Source organism: Theobroma cacao, chromosome 7, assembly GCF_000208745.1.
Source record: "Theobroma cacao cultivar B97-61/B2 chromosome 7, Criollo_cocoa_genome_V2, whole genome shotgun sequence".
Taxonomy (NCBI): domain Eukaryota; kingdom Viridiplantae; phylum Streptophyta; class Magnoliopsida; order Malvales; family Malvaceae; genus Theobroma; species Theobroma cacao.
In genome coordinates this window covers 18,410,411-18,432,206 of record NC_030856.1, presented here as the reverse complement: position 1 = coordinate 18,432,206, position 21,796 = coordinate 18,410,411, and the positions used below count along the sequence as shown (strand labels likewise).

At 32.6% G+C, this 21,796-nt stretch overlaps 1 protein-coding gene across 1 annotated transcript in view; it reads right to left on the bottom strand.

Moving 5' to 3' along the window:
* LOC108662823 (RNA-directed DNA polymerase homolog) overlaps positions 11,637–21,796 on the bottom strand; it is a 29,270-nt gene continuing 19,110 nt past the window's right edge. Inside the window, exon 2 of the mRNA XM_018124417.1 lies at positions 11,637–11,782. Within this exon, the coding sequence (XP_017979906.1) occupies positions 11,637–11,782 (146 nt within the window). The remainder of the gene's footprint in view (positions 11,783–21,796) is intronic.

Here is a 21,796-nt window from a genome sequence, read left to right as displayed (position 1 = left end):
CACAAAACTTTTCATTAAGAGCTTGTCCCCATGCATATTTTAAAGTGAAACAAATAAAATATTTCAATGGATTTAATCAAACACATATGCTCTAATCCCAAAACATTGTAATGCAAGTTCACTCACCTCAATAATGGCAACTCACAAGACTAACGTCCATAAAGTCTTAATCCTGGCAGTCCCAACATACCATTAAAACCTAGATTTGCCAATAAACAACAATAGCTTCAAATATATAAAAAAAAAATTGAATTTAATCATTCTAATAAGCATCCATTTGATAAATCACATCCTAGCCTAATTTTTAACCTAGAATTCTAATCTAATTCTCAAGCCTATCATATCAACTATTCCAAATTTAAGGATACTTTACCTTGGTGAGCTTGGTGGCATGAAGATCAACAAAAAACCTAATATTTCCAAGAAAATTAATTGGAAGAAATTAGGAAATAAAGTCTAAAAATATAACCATAAATTCAAAAATTTCAAAAGTTGGAAATATATACCTTTTAGCCTTAAAAATGAAGATTTGAAGCAAAAAATCCAAGTATTGTTGATAGTGGAGTAGAAATAGAAAAATAAAGGAAAGAAAAAGAGATTTTTTCTTTCCCTCTCCTAGGGTTTAGAAGTGCTAGAAATTAGGGTTAGAAGCTGCAGGTTTGATGCCCAAGAAGTTTGGAGAAGAAAGGAGTAAGAAAAGAAAGGAAAGGAAAAGAAAACAAGGAAAAGAAAATGAAGAAAAATTTAGTTTTTCACTTCACCATGAAAATGGCATTGGAATGGATGAGGAAAAAGAAGACCAATCTGGTGGGAGAGGATAAGGACAGTCATGGCTGAAAAAGAAAGGAGTCAAAGCTTCCTTCAGAAGCTTTGACCAAGCAAATTGCAAAATTATCATTTTGCCCTCCAAGATTTTTACCCTTTTTTAATTACATCCTCCCACAATCTTTTAATTCCAATTTCTTACCATTTTTCTTCCTTAACACTTGTACCAATAAAATATGAAGTTTATGTTCCAACGCGGTATCACTGGAATATTTAAATATTCACTTACCCGTACTATCTTTATTTAATAAAGACATGCGAGTCCCATCAACGTTATTTTTCTCCAAAAAATTTTAACAACATGACAGGGCTAATATATTACTACCCAGCCTGTAAGGGTAAAATAAAGCAATTCATACAATTCATAAAAACACTGTCAAGCCCGACCTTATAAAATACTTTCCATGTCATTCATATGATTGACAATATGCTTGCATACTTGGAAAGCCCCGAAAGAAAAATCGTTAAAAGACGACAATGTACCAAATGGTACAATTAAGTTAATTTAAGCCTCGAACTAGATCAAATAGAGAATTTAAAATGAAATTAAGAATATTAAAGTCCCAGAATGGTTTAATATGGTGATTTGGAGTTCGAGGATCAATTTGAAGTCAAACTAGAATTTTTACTGTCCAGGGGCAAAATGGTCATTTGCCACCCAAGGACACAATGGGAATTTTTAGAAAAGAATTTTTTTAGCCCCATTTGACTTATTGGAGTATGATTTGAGTATTGGAGTATAATTTGAGGGTTTGGCAGTGAAAAAGTTTAATTCCAGTGATTTCTAGAGTGTAGGGGCAAAATCGTAATTTTGCCACCCGCGGACAAAATTTGAGATTTTGAGAGAATTTAGATCAAATTTGACAAATTGGAGAATGGTATGAGTATAAGGGATGAAAAATATGTCTATGGGCAATTTTTCAGTTTTTGGGGCAAAAATGTAATTTTTGACTTTTACGGGGGTAAAAGTGTAAATTTCAAAAATTACTCCACCAAGACTTTGGATAAGTCTGAGAATTTTACCTAAGCTATGGATATGTGGGACAAGTGTATGGTGAAAATTTGGAAACAAATGGATGGCTAGAATTTAAGGAATTAATAAAACATTAAAAAAATGAATAAAATAATATTATATTATTTTAGCCTTTAAAAAGGTAAAAATTCCGGAATTCTCATCTTCTTCAGCTGTCCAAACCAGGGGAGAAAAGGGGAAAAAAAAAAACAAGAATCCTACCTGAAAAATTTGGGGAAAATCAAGAGAAATCAAGAAATCAAGCATTAAAAAGGTAAATTTCATTGATTTTCCTTGTGATTTTCACTACCCATGCATTTTTTTCTCATTTCCATGCAAAATTAGAAAGTGGGTATGGACACCCATGCTGGCCAAACCTCCATGGATGAGTTTTGAGCTTGATTTTTGGTTGATTTTAATTGAATTAAGTGATTTTAGTTAAGTTATATTGAAATATAGCAAAAATAAGCTAGAAATATAATTTTCTCCCATTGAAACCCATTATGCTGAATTTTCTAGGGGAATATTGGCTGCTGATCTTGATGTTTATTTGAGGAATTATGATGAATAATGATGAATTATGAGCCTAGAAAAATAATGGAAATTTTCGGAGCAAAAATATAAATTTTTACCCACTAGGGGTATTTTCGTAATTTGTTATCGGGACTGATAATTTGCACCACACTGAGGGACATTAAGTCAATTTGGGTGCAATTGAGGTATAGAAACTGAAAAAAATTAATTTGGAGTTTAAACGGACGCGTATATCAATTTATCGGGTAAAAGACCGAAATAGGCTAACACCGCATTTAGGCAAAAATTTAGACATTTTTGCATTCCATATCAAGCATTAGTAGTCTAAATTAGTTTAATTTCAATTTAGTACCAATGTGGTGAATTTCTCGATTTTGTACTGTGTCAAGGTGGTGAGTCCTCTGATAAAGGCAAGGGAATTGCACCCGAGGACCAATAGTCTGAGTATTTCGAAAATCCCCACTCTAGACACGGTGAGTAACCTTACCATCATTTTAATTATCTAAAGTATGTTTTTATTCGGTTTTGGTGAATTTTATGAAAATGAGTTCAAATGGTAAATTTTTATGTTTTGTAAACAAAATGAGTTTAAATGAAAATATTTTATAAATTGTCTTGAAACGAAATAACGATTTTGAAAATAGAGTAATTGGAGACCACTGATATGTTGTAAATTTAAAATTGAATTAATGGCTTATGTTATTGTATTGGCATGACTGGCTGGGCTGTGTTTTTTATGAATTGTATGAATTGCTTTATTTTACCCTTGCAGGCTAGGTAGTAATATATTAGCCCTGTCATGCTGTCAAAATTTTATTGTATGGTGGGTTTGACCTGCTGCAGTGGGCTGGGTTCTGTGGACTAGCTTATTAGAGGGGCACAGAATCTTGTTATATTTTTACCTCACTAGGAGAGGCGAGTAGGGTAACTCCCGAGGTATAACTTTAAAGTTCACTTCACGCCAAACCACCACGTGAAGGGGAACTCGGCCAACGCCAAGGAATGGCTATGTTTTCAAAATAAAAACATGACTTTCTAATTGCCTTAGCGGACTCAGTTGGGATAGCTCTTAGCCAAGGTATCCCAGATAACTGAGAATGATAATAATTTTTGGTATGAGCCAAGCTTTTTAAGAAATTCATGAGCCATACTGATTACTTGCTTTAAATAAATTGATTTCATTTGGTTGAAATAAGTTGAAAGATGATAAATTTCAGTTTGATGAAATGTTTTAATAGTCTCCTTTTACTTGACTTTAGATATTTTGAGTGATGTTTGTTTACTCATTGGGATTTTATAATCTCACCACCCTCATTTCCACCCATTTCAGGCTCAGAATAGATTGTAGATAACTGATATCGGTGAGTATTACAGTTGAACTTGCCACATCCAAAAACTGTAGGTTCATTTCTTTTGATACTTTTGGTCATTCGTGGGCCCACGTGTCACTGTAAATTAAATTTTATACTTTGATTATCTGTATTACGGTATGTAAGAATTTATGCAGTGTTCTTAAAATATCGTTTTATGTGAAAATTGAATATTTTATTTAATATTTTTATTTTATTATAACAGTCATAAGTCCATTTTAAACGAATGTTTTAGACATCCAAAATTATTTTTGATTATGAAATATGTGTTTTCCACTTACATACTATATTTTTAGATGATTTTGAGATTTTTCGGATAAATGACCAAAATACCCCTGTGAGACAAAAATTATTATTTTATTTGTTTAGGTTGGAAATAGTTTAAAATCTTTTAGAATGTGGTATTTGAAAATAGTTACCCACAGGGGAAATGAGAAGCTAATATTAAAGCCTTGTGGGGTTCCGGTTGACATTCCGGGTAATGAATATCGATCGAGATGTCGCGACGGTTGTCACGGGCTCGATGGGAGTTCCGGGTTATGACAATTAAGTTGGTATCAGAGCTTTTGGTTTTAAAGATTAGAGTTTTAGGGTTTAAAGTTATTTTAAAGCTATTTTAAAAATTTACAGTGTCAGTGTGGCCCCGAGTTAAGTTAGGTTAGGTTGAATAAAATACATGCATAAGCATATAAAGCCTGAGGTTGCCTAAACTCACTTTGTTCCCTCTTATAGATTATTATGTCTCCTCAACGCGAACAACCGCCTTTCAGTAGATCAGTTGGGAGGGGAAGAGGTCGTTTCCAATGTCGTCAGTCATGGTAACATAAAATTTAGCAAGATCATCTTCACATTTCTTCTTGGGAATTTCAGCCATGGTGGGTGCATGAACACTATGGTTTTTCCCACATGATTTTTACACCTTAAATCATTAATTCCTAACCAAATCACTTGAAATAAAATCAAGTCCACCATCAACACACCATAAGGAAGATTCGTCCAATGGAGGGTGATGGAAGAAAATGAATTTTTCTTGTTTGCTTTCCATGCTGCACATCACTAACTAACTAAAAACACTAGAATATATTGAAATCTAACCAAATCCAAGTTCAAAACTCCTCCCCCCACGTCCGGCCAGCAAAGGTATCCTCATGCAAACTTGATTCTCAATAATGGAAAATGAAAAAGAATGCATAGGAAAGGTTGATCACAAGCTAGAATTGAAAAATCTTACCTTTTGTGACTTGATTCTTTGAAATTGTGTGAATTTCTCTTGAATTTCTTAGCTAGGTTTTTGTTCTTCTTCTTTTCTTCCTTTTTCTTCCTTTGGCCAACCAAGAGAAATGACTTGGGAGGGTTATGGGCTGATTTTTAAAGCCAATTGTAAATGGATGAAAATTTGACACATGTCACCATTCCATTGGCCCATGTGTCATACTTACCCATTAAGCAATCTCTCTCCACCATTTAAAATTTCTTAATTATCCATAATAATAATGGGTGAAATTCATGTGCTGGACAAGTGTTGGGTGGTGCAAAATTACAAATTTGCCCCTCGACTAGAAAATGACTATTTTGCCCCTTATGCTTGAAAAAATGCCGGAATTAAAATTTTTCACCTCTCAAACTCAACTTATGTTCTACATGGTCAATCTTAGTCAAAAATTTCATCCAACACTCACATCTTAACCTCGGGTAGCAAAATGACCATTTTGCCCCTAGGTCATGAAAATTCTAATTTGACTCCAAATCGGTCATCGAACTCCGAATCACCTTTTTAAGTCATTCTGGGGTTTTAAAATTCTCAATTTCATCTTAAAATCTCTATTTGGACTAGTTCGAGGCTTAATTCAACTTAATTGTACCATTTGGTACATTGCCGTCCTTTAACGATTTCTGAGGTACCCAAGTAAGCAAACATGCATACTTATGTAAGAATGGCATAATAAACATATTGTAGAGCCAGGCTTGACAAGTTTTCTCTCTTTAACTTCATTATTGATCATGGATCTTTCAACACTAAGGCATTAAATAATCAAGAGTTTAATTAAGGGGTTTAAACAAGGAATAAAGCTAAATTGCATTGTTTTCAACATAAATGTATCATGTTTTCTAAAACTTCCTGTATTGGTGCTTGTTCCCTTCCTATATTCACTCACTGGGTTTATACTCACTCTTTCAAACTTCATGTTTTCAAATTTGGAGGCAGTTAGGACCTAGATTGAAATGTTCTTTGGTATTCACCCTTCGGTAGGTATCATGGCATTCAGTAGCTGCATCCCCGACCCAAAGTCACTCTGTTGGTCATCAGGAGTCTTTTGCATGTGTATATGCGCATTAGATGTGAAGTGCTAAAACTATGTTTCAAGTGATATATGTATATTTGGTTGATGATGTCATTATGAAATGGCAATGAATGATAATACTTTGGGTTAATACAAGTGTAAGTATTTAGTTGTCATAGTACATTATTAAAGTACTTATAGATGGGAATTACTCAATGTGACTTTAGGATTGATGGATGAAATAAATGACAAGATTACATAAAAAGGCTTGCTTAGGCTTAGTGGGCTATGCGCATTGGGCCTTTATGTCGGTCATGGCCCGAAAATTGGGCTGTGACATTTTGAAATTAATATTTTGAGAAAAATTATTAAATTTCAAAAAATAATTATCTATTAGTAGAAAAACTCATTTCTATAAATTATTAGTAGAAAAATATTTTTTATAAAACAAGAATTTTAATGTAAGAAAAACTCTTTTCCTTAAAAAAAATTTGATATAAGAAAAACTCCTTAAAAAAAATGAATAGCTATAAAAAAAATAAAGAGATAAAATATTACCTTATTACCTTCTTCTTCTTTTTGGTTTTCATCTTTTTTCTCCATGGATGCACCAAATACATCAAGAAATATTAAAATTACATGACTTTTCCTAGTTATAAAAATCTAAGGAAAAATAAAAAAAAAATAAAGAAGGAAACATGGTAATGATAGGCCACACTTCTTGTTACATAGCCAAAATAAAAAGGTTATAAGTAAAATTTTCTTAAACAATTAATGTGACAAAAACCTTGAATAGTACATCATAACATACAACCCTACATTGATCACATCAAGATAGTTCAATGCATGCAAAGGTGCCAACCATGCATAATAGATATAGGAAACAAAACTTGCAATAATCCTTGCTCTGATACCAATTAATGGAGTTGATCTAAGTGCATTGATGTGTTTATGCAAAACATGGATCTCAAAATTTTTTCTTTTATAAAGGACGCAAGCAATCCAATTACACAAGTAGAAAAACACTTCATTTATATTGCAAGTAACATAATAACATCCTAAAAAATAAGAATCTATTAAAGCAAGATAAAGCATACCTTTTATTTCATGATTCTTATTTTCGGGCACCACCACATAAACGATTAATTTCTCATCAAAACAAACTTATCGCTGATTCTTTAAGAATGATTTCTACTTGAACCATGAGTGGACAAGGTGCGAAATGCTAGATTATAAGATGGCAACTAATTTTGTCTCTATTTTCTACCTAAAATTTAATGGCTATTTTTCTTTCAAAAAATTTAGCCAAGAATGGGAGAGAAGAGGAGAGGTGTGTCAAAGTTAAAAGAATGAGGAGAGAAGTGATGGCTAAAACTTTTTCAAGGAAGATATGTACATTTCTTTTCTTCTAATCTCTTCTCTTTTTATTAAAACTCTTGCCACAAAGGTTTGAACAAAATCAAATACCTTTAAATCAATCTTAACCATCCATTTAGAGTTATGGAAGCATCAAACATGCTTCATAATTATCAAAATTAAAATTAAATAATAAATAATTTAATTATTTAATTATCATTTAAAGTTATTTATAAAATAAAATTCCTTGTTGAATAATAACTCTTATTTTATTATTATCCATCTTTATTTAAAAAGAGTTAATAATAAATAAAAGAGTGTTAGTCAAACATGGAGTCTCCTTTTATTAACATGGATGTCTAGATTTATTTTGCAAGAATCCTCCTAGAATTATCTTAATTTCAAACAAGTCTTGTTTTTAATTAAGACAAAACATGTTATCTTGTCTAAATAGAGAAAAACATGTTTTCTTGTCTAGATTAGGACAAAACACATTTTTCTTGTCTTATATTAAGGCAAACATGTTTTATTATCTAAATTAAAACAAAACATGTTTTCTTGTCTAAATTAAGACATAACATGTTTTCTTGTCTAAATTAAGACAAAACATGTTAAAGCTACCATTTTTGTACACAATTTAATTAATCAAATAAAACATGTATTCCAACTTAAACAAGTTGAATCCAATGAAGATAAGTGGGGAATCTATTTAGACATAGATATTTCAAGCTCTAACAAACTTAGAATTATTCTTAGTCTCATTAAGATAATTCAAGCTTATTAACCATGAAATCACTCCACCATATATTCATGGTTGCACTCTTGGATTAACTCTAATTACAAGAAATGATTCAATACTTGATATTAATTATTAGTTATCCAATTGCAAACCTTATATATTGTGAACCCTTATAACCATCCAATGACAAAAGGTAAAATTACCGTTTTACCCTTTATGTCAATTTTATCCCTTAATCTCAAATTTCATCTAATTACTGATTCAATACTCTAGATCTAATCTTTTGAGTTTCAAGATGTGATGAGTAGCTAATTCATTAATCTGTTGGGCCCAGATTAATCAGCAATCTTTCTGAAATCACTAAAAGTGATGTTAATGCTATAAACTCCACTATTTGGGTAGATGTTCCCAGATGTTCACCTCCATTATAATCCCAGCATACAAAGTCTAGATCAATGCTTTATGATGATTATGCTTATGGTATATTAAAGATTATAAGGAGATAAAACATGAGTCCACTATCCATCAGGATTTCAGTTTTGCCATAAACAAATGCATAAGTGTCAGATCTAGATTGAAGTAGCTATTAAACTTAAATTTGATTATCACATGATTCAAGTTCATGTTATAGTGTCATTACTTGAAGTCAACCATTCTAATGATTTGAGACTCATCATTCGCTTGAAGTGAATCACATTCGTTTCATTGGAAGTAATCTGGAAACTACAACCTTAACACAATAAAGTGACCAACTTTATTATATGGCTGTGAATGATTTTTAGATTCAATTAAAACACATCTCTTATGTAGAAGTCTTCATAAAAATGTATTTTAATATCTCAATAGAATCATGGCACCTTAGTAACTAGATAATGAATGCTTACTTAAAACGAACTCTTTGTCTTATTATCAAAATGTACTTTCATTACAAATAAATTAAATGAAATTAAACATAAGAATACACTTGCTTTCCAAGACACCATATTCTCAAATTTCTAACATGTTATTACTTAGCCCTTTTTAGTAATCTTTTTTCAATAATACTTTCAGACAAGAATTTTAACAAGATTTCTCCTAAATGTGTATATCAATTTAAGGAGAAGTTTTCCCATTAGAACAATATCATTATCAATGAAGCATTGCTAAGACTTTTTGCATTTTTTGTAATCATACAAAAGAATATTATGATCAAGTAGGCACAAGCATGATTACATGTAGTACCATGGCTATCTTCATTCATTATGATTCCAATTGTAGTCAAAGAAATGCATGCATGATTTCAGTCAAAAACATGGTCATATATAAAAAGATTATCAATAAAGCTCAAGATATATGATCTTTCTCATTGTTCCATAATTCATGAACAATACCATTTGTTATGAGAAATATTGAAAACATGGCACTCAACTCATGAATATATCTAACATAAGCATCCAAGCATCAATGATTACCAATTGTCAAAATTCAAGAAATGAGCAGTCAATTTGTAACCTATAAGCTCAAGTTGGATGCACACAAAGTTTTTAGATTATGCAATCATTTAAGCTCATGGAAAACATAGTTAACATTTAAATGCATGTTCAAAAATATTTCAACTATGTCATCATAGTATATTATGATCTAACTTGACATGTTAAATTTCTCATTCAAGAACATAACTCACGTCAACTTATAGACTTCAAATCCTAAGGTTAAGCAATATGAGATATCATATAAGTATGTGACTTAACCAAAATAATAGATGAACTAAAAATATATTTCATGAAGTTCAATGTTTTAATAATAATCAATTTCATATGCATAATCAAGAATTCAATTTTGAAACAATCAATAAAGCACAATTATAAAGCATATGCCAAAGATTGATTCTAGACCAAGCATTTTAACATCTCAATCTCTCTAGACATTATTTTATTAATATGACCATATAAGCATTTAATTCTCAAGAAATAATGTCATCCTTGCAAGCACAAAAGATCAACAAACTCAAGCATTTACTCATGCATTCAGTTTCATCAAGAACAAGTCATAATATCATTTTCAACATGTGACAAACTTGTTCAAACTATATATTAATATAAGCTAAAGCATGGGAAATGATTTTCTCTTATATGTTCATATTGATGAAATCAATTCAGGTAGTCAAGCATTATTTTAACCATTTTGAACTTATCAATTTGATTCTAAATTTTCAAAACAAGGTTGTTCAAAAGGTTAATAAATCTTAGACACAAGGAAATTAAGAAGCTTAACTTTTAGGCTAATTCCTTATTTAGACTACCAGAATGAGAGTGAGAGCAAGTTATCAAATATGCGTATGTTATTATCATATCATCCTTGTTAAATCATTTATGTTTAAGTATAAATGCATCTCATGCTCACATACCTTGCAATCAACAATTTTGCACAATCAATAATCAATCATCCATAGTTTCAACCAAATACAACTTGAACAACACTTAATATTCATAAAGGCAATTCATAAACAATGAAATTTCATCACTTGAGTATTTTCAAAATTCAAAAAACAACATAAATATATATCACCCATTTTCTTTTATGTGTCTAGAAAGCATTCAATCTTTAAGAGCTTATTCTTTCTTGCTGAAGCACACCTACAAAAGACATTCTCATTTGATTTTTGGAATCCAAGTTTCTTTGGATCCTTAAAGGTTAGTCTTGTTACACATATTTCTTTTTGGAACCCATACTTGTCTAATCCTATAAGATAGATGTTTTTTAATAAGACAAGTGAATGACTTATGACCATGAAATTTACAATAATTGCATTTGGTCGTCCTTGAAAATGGTAAATTCGTGAAAACATTTTGCTTTTCATTTGTCAAATCTTCAAGCTTCATATCAATATCCAAATTCTCATTTTCTAAAACATCAATTTTTTTTGACAAGCTTCAAAATTAATTTTCAAATTTTCATTTTCTTTTTTTAAATAATCTTTTGCCTCCATCAAGAATTCATTTTCAACACTAAGTTTTGAAATAATTTTTTTGTGCTTTAAATTCATTTTCTCAAATTCAAAAGCTAATTCTTCAAAGGCATCTTGCAGTTCATGAAAAGTTTAATCATTTTCATCATGAGTATTAGGATCATAAGAGGTAAGAAATACCTTATAGTCATCAAGTGCCATGAGACCAAGATTTGCAACCTCATCACTATCACTCCAAGTTGCCATCATTGCTTTCTTTTTGAAATTCCTTGAAGTGATTTCTTTTTAGGGCATTTATTGTCATAGCCTAAATACCGAGCCATGATCGACGCATGGGCCCAATGGGCATAGCCCACTAAGCCCAAGCAAGCTTTTTTATGCAAACCCGATCATCATTCTAAAACCACATATTGCAACTCTCAATTATAAATATTTCAATAACATTTTATAGTAACCCAATATTCACATTCGTATTATGTTAAAATAATGTTACTCGTTTGCCAACCTATATTGGCATTAGTAATCAAATATACATATTTGATTTTTCTAACATGAATCTGAGTGATCTACATTACTTATATGTATACACAAGCATACGACTCTTGACCATCAGCGGAGTGACAGTGGGTGAGGGTACAACTACTGAGATGCCATAGTACCAACCAATAAGGCAAGCATATGTGTGCGACTCAATATAGGTCCCAACTGCCTTCGAATCTGAAAACATAAAGTTTAAAAACATGAGTATAAAACTCAGTGACTGAACATAAGAAGGGAACAAGCAATCAATAGGAAGAATTTGCAAATCATGATGCACTTTTTCAAAAACAATGCAATTGATTTAATTTCTTACTAAAAAACCCTTATTTCAAACTTTGATTAATAACCTCATAGTGTTGCAACAACCCATGATTAATCCATGAAGTTAAATGGGTGAACAATATGTCAAAAACCGAATAGGGTAGCATGTAGGATAGAATGTTTCTCGCTGCAGTGAGAAATAGTACTGGTTTGCATGTATTTCAGTTTGTCTAGTATATCTCTAGTTACAGAAGTCCAATTGACCTTAATTTCTGACCATTAGAAAGCTAAGAGGCAGGCCTACAACTTTTATGTTTATTACTTTTTCCAGTTCGGACGAGAAGGTGGTCAAAATCTTCATCAAAGTGAACATACTACACTAGAACCCGAGAGTTTCTCACTGCAGCGAGATTTATTTTCGCTGGAGCAAGTTTTCTACTGCCAAAACAAAATGTTTCTCGCTGCAGCGAGAATGCGAAGTAGGGCACCTAAGCGAAAAAGGGGCCTCCTTTGCACAAAAATCCATTTGGTGCTGCAATAAAGATCAATTTGCAAGAAAATGGGAATTTCTCAAGATTCATCATGCCAAATTTCAGATGCATTACAACCATATACCATTACTCATAAACTTCCTATAACACACATATTTACATATGTGTATATATATATATATATATACCCATCATCATCATGCACACTATCCCATCATCATCAGCTCATGTGCACTCCCTACTCGCACATGGCTGGGTCATCACCGGTTTATGTGCACTCCTTACTCGCACATAACCGGGTCATCATCGGCTTATGCGCACTCCGTGCTCGCACATAGCCGAGTCAATATCATTACACAATAATATATTCATATGAATATATATATCAACATAATGTAGAAGTAATGAATCCATAATAGCCACATATCACAACACAAAGATAATTTATCAAGGGCTTGTTCCCAAGGTGCCCATTCTTAAGAAAAGTTTGATAAAATCATTTAATGTCTTGTGCAAGCACATTCACATTCTCAAAAATACTTTGAATTGCAAGTTCACTCACCGGTCTTGTTGTTTCTTTTTCTTGACTCTAACCTCAACTAATACTCCAAATGGTCATGTGAGGCCTTGTTGGAACGTATACACACACAACATCACAACCAATCTAATTTATATTAATATCACTCCAAAAGCTAGTTTCTAATTCAAATTCTACTACTCATTCCTAATTGGCTTCCAACTATATCAAATGACTATTCCTTTCACTTCTATAATCACACTAAAAATGAGTAAACAACTCAACAATAAAACAACTCATAATCCCAACTACTAGCCATTATCAACAACTTAAAATCTAGCCTAGTTCATCACTCACCTTAAGGTTTCTTTGTAGTTGAATTCTCTTCCAATAGCTTCCAAACAAATGTGGAAAATCTATCTTTCTCTCTCTAAAATCTCTAACTAGTGAGTGAAAGTGTTGAACAAGGACTTTTTGAGGGTTTTTAAGTGAGAGAGTGAAAGAGCACAAGGGTTCTAGTCAAAAGGGCACAAAGGTATGAAAATTAAAGCTAGAGAGAGAAAGTTGTGAAAGTTTCATATCAAGCTTCCGTGGAGAATGGATGTCACGATCCGAAACTCCCATCGAGCCCGTGACAACCGCCGCGACATCCCGATAGATATTCATTACCCGAAATGTCGATCGAAACTTCGCAAGGCTTAACATCAGTTTTTTTTTTTTGCTTCCCTTATGAGTATTAGTCATTAAAATTATGTTTTGAGAGATTATAAACTATTTCCAAATCAAAACAATAGAAAAACTATTTCTTTCTCACAGGGGCATTTTGGTCATTTTTGCTCAAAATTCTTGAAATCCTTTCAAAATGTAGTATGGGAGTACAAAACACATAATTCATAATCAAAAATAAGTTTAAACATCTAAAACCTTCATTTAAAAAGAAATTATGATTATTTGGATATAATAAAAAAAATAAAAGAAATATTCAATAAAATATTCTATTTTCTTATAAAACAATATTTTTAGAGTTATACGTAAATAATTTTTTTGTAGCAGTGTAAAAGCAAAATAAATTCATACATATTGTAATACAATAAGCCAGAGTATTTAATTTAATTTACAATAACCAGCGGGCCCCGGAATAACTTAAAGTAAGGAAGATTGTGAACTTACATTTTGGAGGATGCAAATCCAATGATAGCCTCGATGAAATCAGCTATCTATAGCCTATTCTGAGCCTGAAATGGGTGGAAAGGAGGGTGGTGAGATTATATAATCCCAGTGAGTAAACAAATACCATCTAAAATATCTAAAGTTGAGTAAATGGAGACAGATAAAATAGTTTAACATACTGTAATTCATCACATTTCCACTTGTTTCAACCAAATAAAATCAATTCATATAAATCGAGTAATCAACATGGCTTATGAATTTCTTAAAACTTTGGCTCTTGCCAAAATTATTCTCATACCCAGTTATCAGGGATACCTTGATCGAGGGCTATCCCAACCGAGTCTGCCAAGGCTCTTCAAAAGTTATGTACGCATAAATCATGTTTTTATTTTGAAAACAAAGCCGTTCCTTGGAGTTGGCTGAGTTCACCCTCACGTGGTGGTTTGGCATGAAGTGAAATCTAAAGTTTTAGCCTCAGGAGTTATCCAACCATGCCTCTCATACTAAGGTACGAATATTGTCACGACCCGATACTCCCCTTGAACCCATGACAACTGTCGCAGTATCCCGATCAACACTCATTACCCGAAATGTTAACTGGAACTTCGCAAGGCTTTAATATCAGTTTCACATTTCCCCTGTGAGTAACCATTGCCAAATATCATGTTCTAAAAGATTTTAAGCTATTTCCAACTTAAATCAATAAAAAAATTATTTCTGTCTCACAATGGCATTTTGGTCATTTTTCCTTAAAAGTCTCGAAACCAGCTAAAAATGTAGTATGCAAGTGGAAAACACATATTTCATAATCTAAAATAAGTTTTGATATCTAAAACATTCATTTAAAGTGAAATTATAACTATTTGAATATAATAAAAATATTTAATAAAATATTATATTTTCTTATAAAACAATATTTATAAAGTTACCGATAAATAATTTTTGTAGTGCAAAAGCTAAATAAATTCATACATACTGTAATACAGATAACCAAAGCATAAGATTTAATTTACAGTGACACATGGGCCCACGAACGACTAAAAGTATCAAAAGTGGTAAACTTACAGTTTTTGAGGATGCAAGTCCAACTGTAGCCCTCAACGAAATGAGCTATTTACCGACTATCCTGGACCTGAAAGGGTTGAAAAGGAGGGTGGTGAGATTATATAATCCCAGTGAGCAAACAAATACCATCTAAAATATCTAAAATTGAGTAAATGGAGACAGATAAAATAAATCATCATATTGTAATTTATCACATTCCAACTCATTTCAACCAAATAAAATCAATTCATTTAAATCGAGTAATCAACATGGCTTAAGAATTTCTTAAAACTTGGCTCATGCCAAATATTATTCTCATACTCAGTTATCAGGGATACCTTGGCTGAGGGCTATCCCAAACTAAGTCTGCCAAGGCTATTAAAAAGTCATATACGTATAAATCATGTTTTTTTATTTTGAAAACATAGTCGTTCCTTGGTGTTGGCTGAGTTCACCCTCACGTGGTGGTTTTGCGTGAAGTGAAACTCTAAAGTTATACCTCGGGAATTACCCTACTCGCCTCTCCAATCGAGCTAAAATATAACGAGATTTCGTGCCCCTCTAATAGGCTAGTCCACAGAAAACCTAACCCACTGCAACAAGCTAAACCCACCATACAATAAAATTTGCAATAGCATGATATGACAATTATTTTATTTTACAACCTTTCAAAGCAAATCAACAATTTATACGTTTCCGACACATTTATCAAATCAACCATTCATGCCAATATTGCCATAGGCCAATCAATTCGAATCATGAATTTACAACACACAAAAATAGTCTCCAATTACTCTATTTTCAAACCATCATTCAATTTCAAGACAATTTATAAAATCTTTTCATTAAATCACATTTTGTTTATAAAATCAAAAAATTAATCATTTAATTCATTTTCCATAAAATCCACAAAATTGGATAAAACCACTTTAGATAATTAAGACGATAGTAAGGTTACTCACTATTTTGGGAGTCAAATTTTTAGAGTACTCCGACTATCGATCCTCGGGTACAACTTCTTTGCCCTTATTGGAGGATTCACCACCTAGACATAAGGCACAATCAAGCAATTTACCACATTAGTGCTAAACCGCTATAAAACTATATGGATGCATGATATGGAATGCAAATTATTCGAATTATCGTCTAAACACGGTGTTGGCCTAATTCGATTTATCACTTAATTAATTGGCCAATTCAACTCCAATTAACTCCATTTTTCTTCCAATTCACCAAACCATCAAACACAATTCCAATAGCATAAAAATTAGCAAAATCATCTTCACATTTTCTCTTGGGAATTTCGGCCATGGTGGGTGCATCAATACTATAATTTTTCCTACTTGATTTTCTCACCGAAATTCATCATTTCCTAACCAATTCACTTGAAATAAAATCAAACGCACCATCCACACTCTACATGGAAAATTCGGCCTATGATGGCTGATGGAAGAAAATGAATTTTTCTTGTTGGCTTTTCATGCTACACATCACTAACAAACTAACTAAAAACACTAAAGTTCATTGAAATCTAACCAAATCAAGCATCAAAACTCCTCCCCCCATGTTCGGCCAGTAAGGGATTCATCATGATTTCATATGATTCAATCATGGAAAATGAAAAAGGATGCATGGGAAAGGTAGATCTCAAGCTTTTTCACTTGTTTCCTTGAATTTTCACCAATTTTCCCTTGAATTTTTCCACCTAGGGTTCTTGTTCTTCTTTTCTTCCTTTGTTCTTTTTTGCTCTTCCTTTGGCCGGCCATATGAAGAGAAATGGGCTGATTTTATGTTAATTTATAAGGAAAATAATAAATGAATGAGAATTTGACACATGTCACCATTCCATTGGTCCATGTGTCATACTTAGCCATTAAGAAATCCCTATCCACCACTTAAATTTTTTCAATTATCCATGATAATATTGGGTAAAATCCATGTACTGGACAAGTGTTGGGTGGTGTAAAATTACAATTTTTCCCCTAGGGTGGGAAAATGACTATTTTACCCCTATGCTCGAAAAAATGTCGAAATTAAAATTCTTCACTTCTTAAACTCAAATTATGTTCTAAATAGTCAATTTTGATAAAAAACTTTTTCCAACTTTCCCATTTTTAACCTCAGGTGGAAAAATGACTATTTTGCCCCTAGGTTATGAAAATTCCTTTAATCCCTTGGCTCCCCTTGCTATGCATAGCGAGAATGAATTTTCATTGCAGCGAAACGAGGGTTTCTCAACTGGCCGAGAGTTTCTCACTAAACCTCCTCATTTTAAACTTAACTCATGTAATCCTTAATGTTGGAAGTCCATGCTCAGATATGGTAGCAAAGAAGTGAAAAATAGAGCAGCAATTGGACAAGATAGGAGACAAAACAGAAAGTTTTTCGCTGCAGCGAAATTGTAACCCAGAAACAGAAAGTTTCTCGCTGCAGCGAGATTCAATCTTGCTGTAGCGATATTGCAACCCAAAAACAGAAAGTTTCTCGCTGCAGCGAAAATGCATGCTCGCTGCAGCGAGTTTTCGCCCAATCTACCCCTCCAAACCCGAGAGTTTCTTGTTGTAATGAAAATGATTCTCGCTGCAGCGAGAAACAGGGCACCAATGAAAAATTTTCCCTTCTTCCTAAAGAAAAACCAACCTGCTGAAATGTCCAAACCAACATGAAACGCATAACAATTTTCCACAATTTAACATGTCAAGTTTCACATGCATTACAACCATATACCATTACTCATTAATTTCCTATATCACACATATTTACATATGTATATATGTATATGTATACCCATCATCATCATTACCAACTCATGCGCACTCCCTACTCGCACATGGTCGGGTCATCACCGGGTTATGCGCACTCCCTACTCGTACATAATCAGGTCATCATCGGCTTATGCGCAATCCCTACTCACACATAGCCGAATCAATATCATTACACAACAATGTATTCACATACATATATATCAACACAATGTGGTAGTGCATAAATCAATAATAGTCACATGTCACAACATGGAGACAATCTATCAAAAGCTTGTTCCCAAGGCACTTGTTTTCATGAAATGCTTGATAATTCATTCAAATGTTTGGCAAATACATTATATCCCCAAAACAAGTTTTGAAGGCAGTCCACTCACCAGTTTATTGTTAAGCCTTTAGTTTACTCTAATTCCCCTAATGATCCAATTGGAAGGATGGGACTTTATTAGAACCTAGGATCACATTAGCATAAACAATAGGTCAATTCACACACTATGAACCCTAAAAGCTATCTTTTAGCTAGCTTTCAATTGCCACATTAAATGGCTATCTATGTTCACTATCTTAATCACTTAAAAAGTAATGAACATACTCAACAATAAAACAGCTCTTAATCTAAATTACTAGCCATTATTCACAGCTAAAAATCAAGCTTGGTTTATCACTCACCCTAGGGTTCCTTTGTAGTTGAATTCTCTTCCAATAGCTTCCAAATAAATTGGGTAATTCTCTCTTTCTCTCTCTATAACGCCCAACTAGTGAGAGTAAGTCTGGAAATAAGCTTTATCAAAGGTTTTGAAGTGAGAGAGTGAAAAAATTAAAGAGTTCTAGTCAAAAGGGCTCAAAGGTACGAAAACTAGAGCTAGAGAGAGAAAATTATGCAAGCTCTATATCAAGCTTCCATGGAGTTTTGAAGAAACGTGAGAGGGAAGAAGAAGAATAAGACAAGCTGCTGGAAAAATGGGAGAAGAAGCTACTAGAAGAAAGATATTTATAGCCAATCTTATCCATTCCCTTAAAATTACAAAAATGGCCTTGACTAGTTAGCTTGTTCTCATGCAACCCTTTGTGCAATCTTTTTGCTCTTTTGACACTGGGTCAAGGTCCATAATGGTCTAAACATACTCGGGTTTATGAAAATTTTAAAAATTTTGACTCAGGTGCAAAATGACCATTTTGCCCCGGTTGTGAAAATTATTGTCATTTCTAGTTTTCTTCGTGTTTTCATCAGTACATATCATTTATGCAGTCTTATGCCTATTTAGACCTTAAAATATCATAAAACTTTCTTTTGGGAGCTTATTAGAGAAAATGCCGAAACTACCCCTGGCTCGTATTATTATATCTATGCTTAGTTACAAGACTATAGAGGTTGGGGTCTCACAATTTGACACATGTCACCATTCCATTGGTCCATGTGTCATACTTAGTCATTAAGAAATCTCTCTCCACCACTTAAATTTCCTCAATTATCCATGATAATTTTGGGTAATATCCATGTGCTGGACAAGTGTTGGGTGGTGTAAAATTACAATTTTGCCCTTGAGGTGGTAAAATGACTATTTTACCCCTATGCTCGAAAAAATGTCGAAATTAAAATTCTTCACTTTTCAAACTCAAATTATACACAAAATGATCAATCTTAGTCAAAAATTTCATCAAACACTCACATCTTAACCTCGAGTGGCAAAATGACCATTTCGCCCCTAGTTCATGAAAATTCTAATTTGACCCCAAATCGGTCCACGAACTCCGAATCACCATTTTAAGTCATTCTGAGAATTTAAAATTTTCAATTTCATCTTAAAATCTTTATTTGGACTAGTTCGAGGCTTGATTCAACTTAATTGTACCATTTGGTACATTGCCATCTTTTAACGATTTTTCGGGGCTTTCCAAGTGTGCAAGCATATTGTTAATCAAATTAATGACATGGCAAGTATTCTGTAAGGTCGGGGTTGACAAATATAATAGGGTTACCGTGCCCTTCTAATAGGCTGGTCCACGGAACCCGTCCACTGCAACGACTAATTTATAACCCACCATAAAATAAAATTTGCAATAGCATGACATGGCAATTATTTTATTTTATAGCCTTTCAAGCCAAATCAACAGTTCATACATTTTCAACACATTTACCAATTCAACCATTCATGCCAATAATATCATAAGCCAATCAATTAGAACTATAAATTTATAACACATCAAGTGGTCTCCAATTACTCTATTTTCAAAACCATCATTCAATTTCAAGACAATTTATAAAATCATTTCATTTAAACACATTTTGTTTATAAAACCAAAAATTTATCATTTAAACTCATTTTCCATAAAATCACAAAAACGAATTAAAATTCACTTCAAATAATCAAGATGATGATAAGGTTACTCACTATTTCGGGAGTCAAATTTCAAGTGCTCCGATTCTTGATCCTCGGGTACTATCTATTTACTTTTTCCATAATGCTCACCACCTAGACATAATGCACAATAAGCCATTTACTACATTGTGCTAAATTGTTATAAAACCAATTCAACCTTTATACTAATGTATGAAATGGGATGCAAATTGTTTGGATTATTGTCTAAACACGGTGTTCTACACAAATTCAATTGTGTACCTAAATTAAACGATATTGGCCTAATTCGATCTATCACTCGATTAATTGGCCAATACGTTCAATTCAACTCCAAATAATTTCATTTTTCTCCTAATACTCCAAATCATCAAACACAAATTAAATAACTTGAAATATGGCAAAATCATCCTCACATTTTCTCTTGGAAAATTCGATCATCGTGGGTGCATCAACATTATAATTTTTCAAGCTTGATTCTCACACCATATGTAAAAGCCGACCCTATAAACACATGTCATGACATACATGCACTGAGTAGCATGTTATTATGTTAGGAAAGTTCCTAAGAATAGACGAAACCCGGTATTGTACCTAACGGTACACTTGAGTTGATTTAACCTCGAACTAGTTCAAATAGGAATCGTAAGATGAAATTTAATATTTTACAGTCCAAGAATGACTAAAAATGATTGTTCGGAGTTCGAGGGCTCATTTGGGAAAAATTGAAAATTTTGATGTTCAGGGGTAAAATCGTCATTTTGCCACCTAAGATAATAATTTGATCATCGAGTGAAATTTTTTACCAAGATTAACTATTTGGAGTTTAATTTAATGATAGGAAGTGAAAATTTTCAATTTTAGCAATTTTCGGAACATAGGGGCAAAACGGTAATTTTGTCACTCCGAGGTAAAAATCGTAATTTTCACCGCCCAAAACTTGTCAAAATCATAGGATTTATTTATTTTTGGTATGAATAACTATGGTACTTTAAGCGGTGAAAAATTGAAGTTTAAAGGATGAAATTTTAAAAATGGGCCAATGGAAAAGTGACACATGGCACTTTTTAATTATTTAATATTATTTTAATGGAAAATCAGCTCATTTAAACACCACATCAGGTGATGGCCGGCCATAAGGAGAGAACAAGAGAGAAAATAGAGAGGAAAGGAAGAAAAGGGAAAAACCAAAGGAAAACTAGAAAATTCAAAGGGGAAATCGCGTTTTTCTTCCGTTTACGCGTCTAACGGTAAGATTTTTTGACTTTAGCTTGATTTCTACCTTTCCTATGCCTTTATTTCCATTTAGCATGCTTGAGGAGAGAGATCAAAAAGTGAAACCAAGGGCTGGCCGAATTTCAAGGGGAGAGATTTTGAAATTTTTAGGTTTTGATTCTTAGTTAAATTAGTAGTTTTAGTTAGTTAAATGTGTATAGAAATCAAATTGGGCAAGAAAGCATGAAATTCTCACAATACCCACCCTTGGCCGAATATGCATTGATGTACAATGATGATGAACTGATTTTTATTCTAAGAGAAATGAAGAGAAAATGATGAAAAATGGTTAAATGTGATAGAAAAACAAAGTG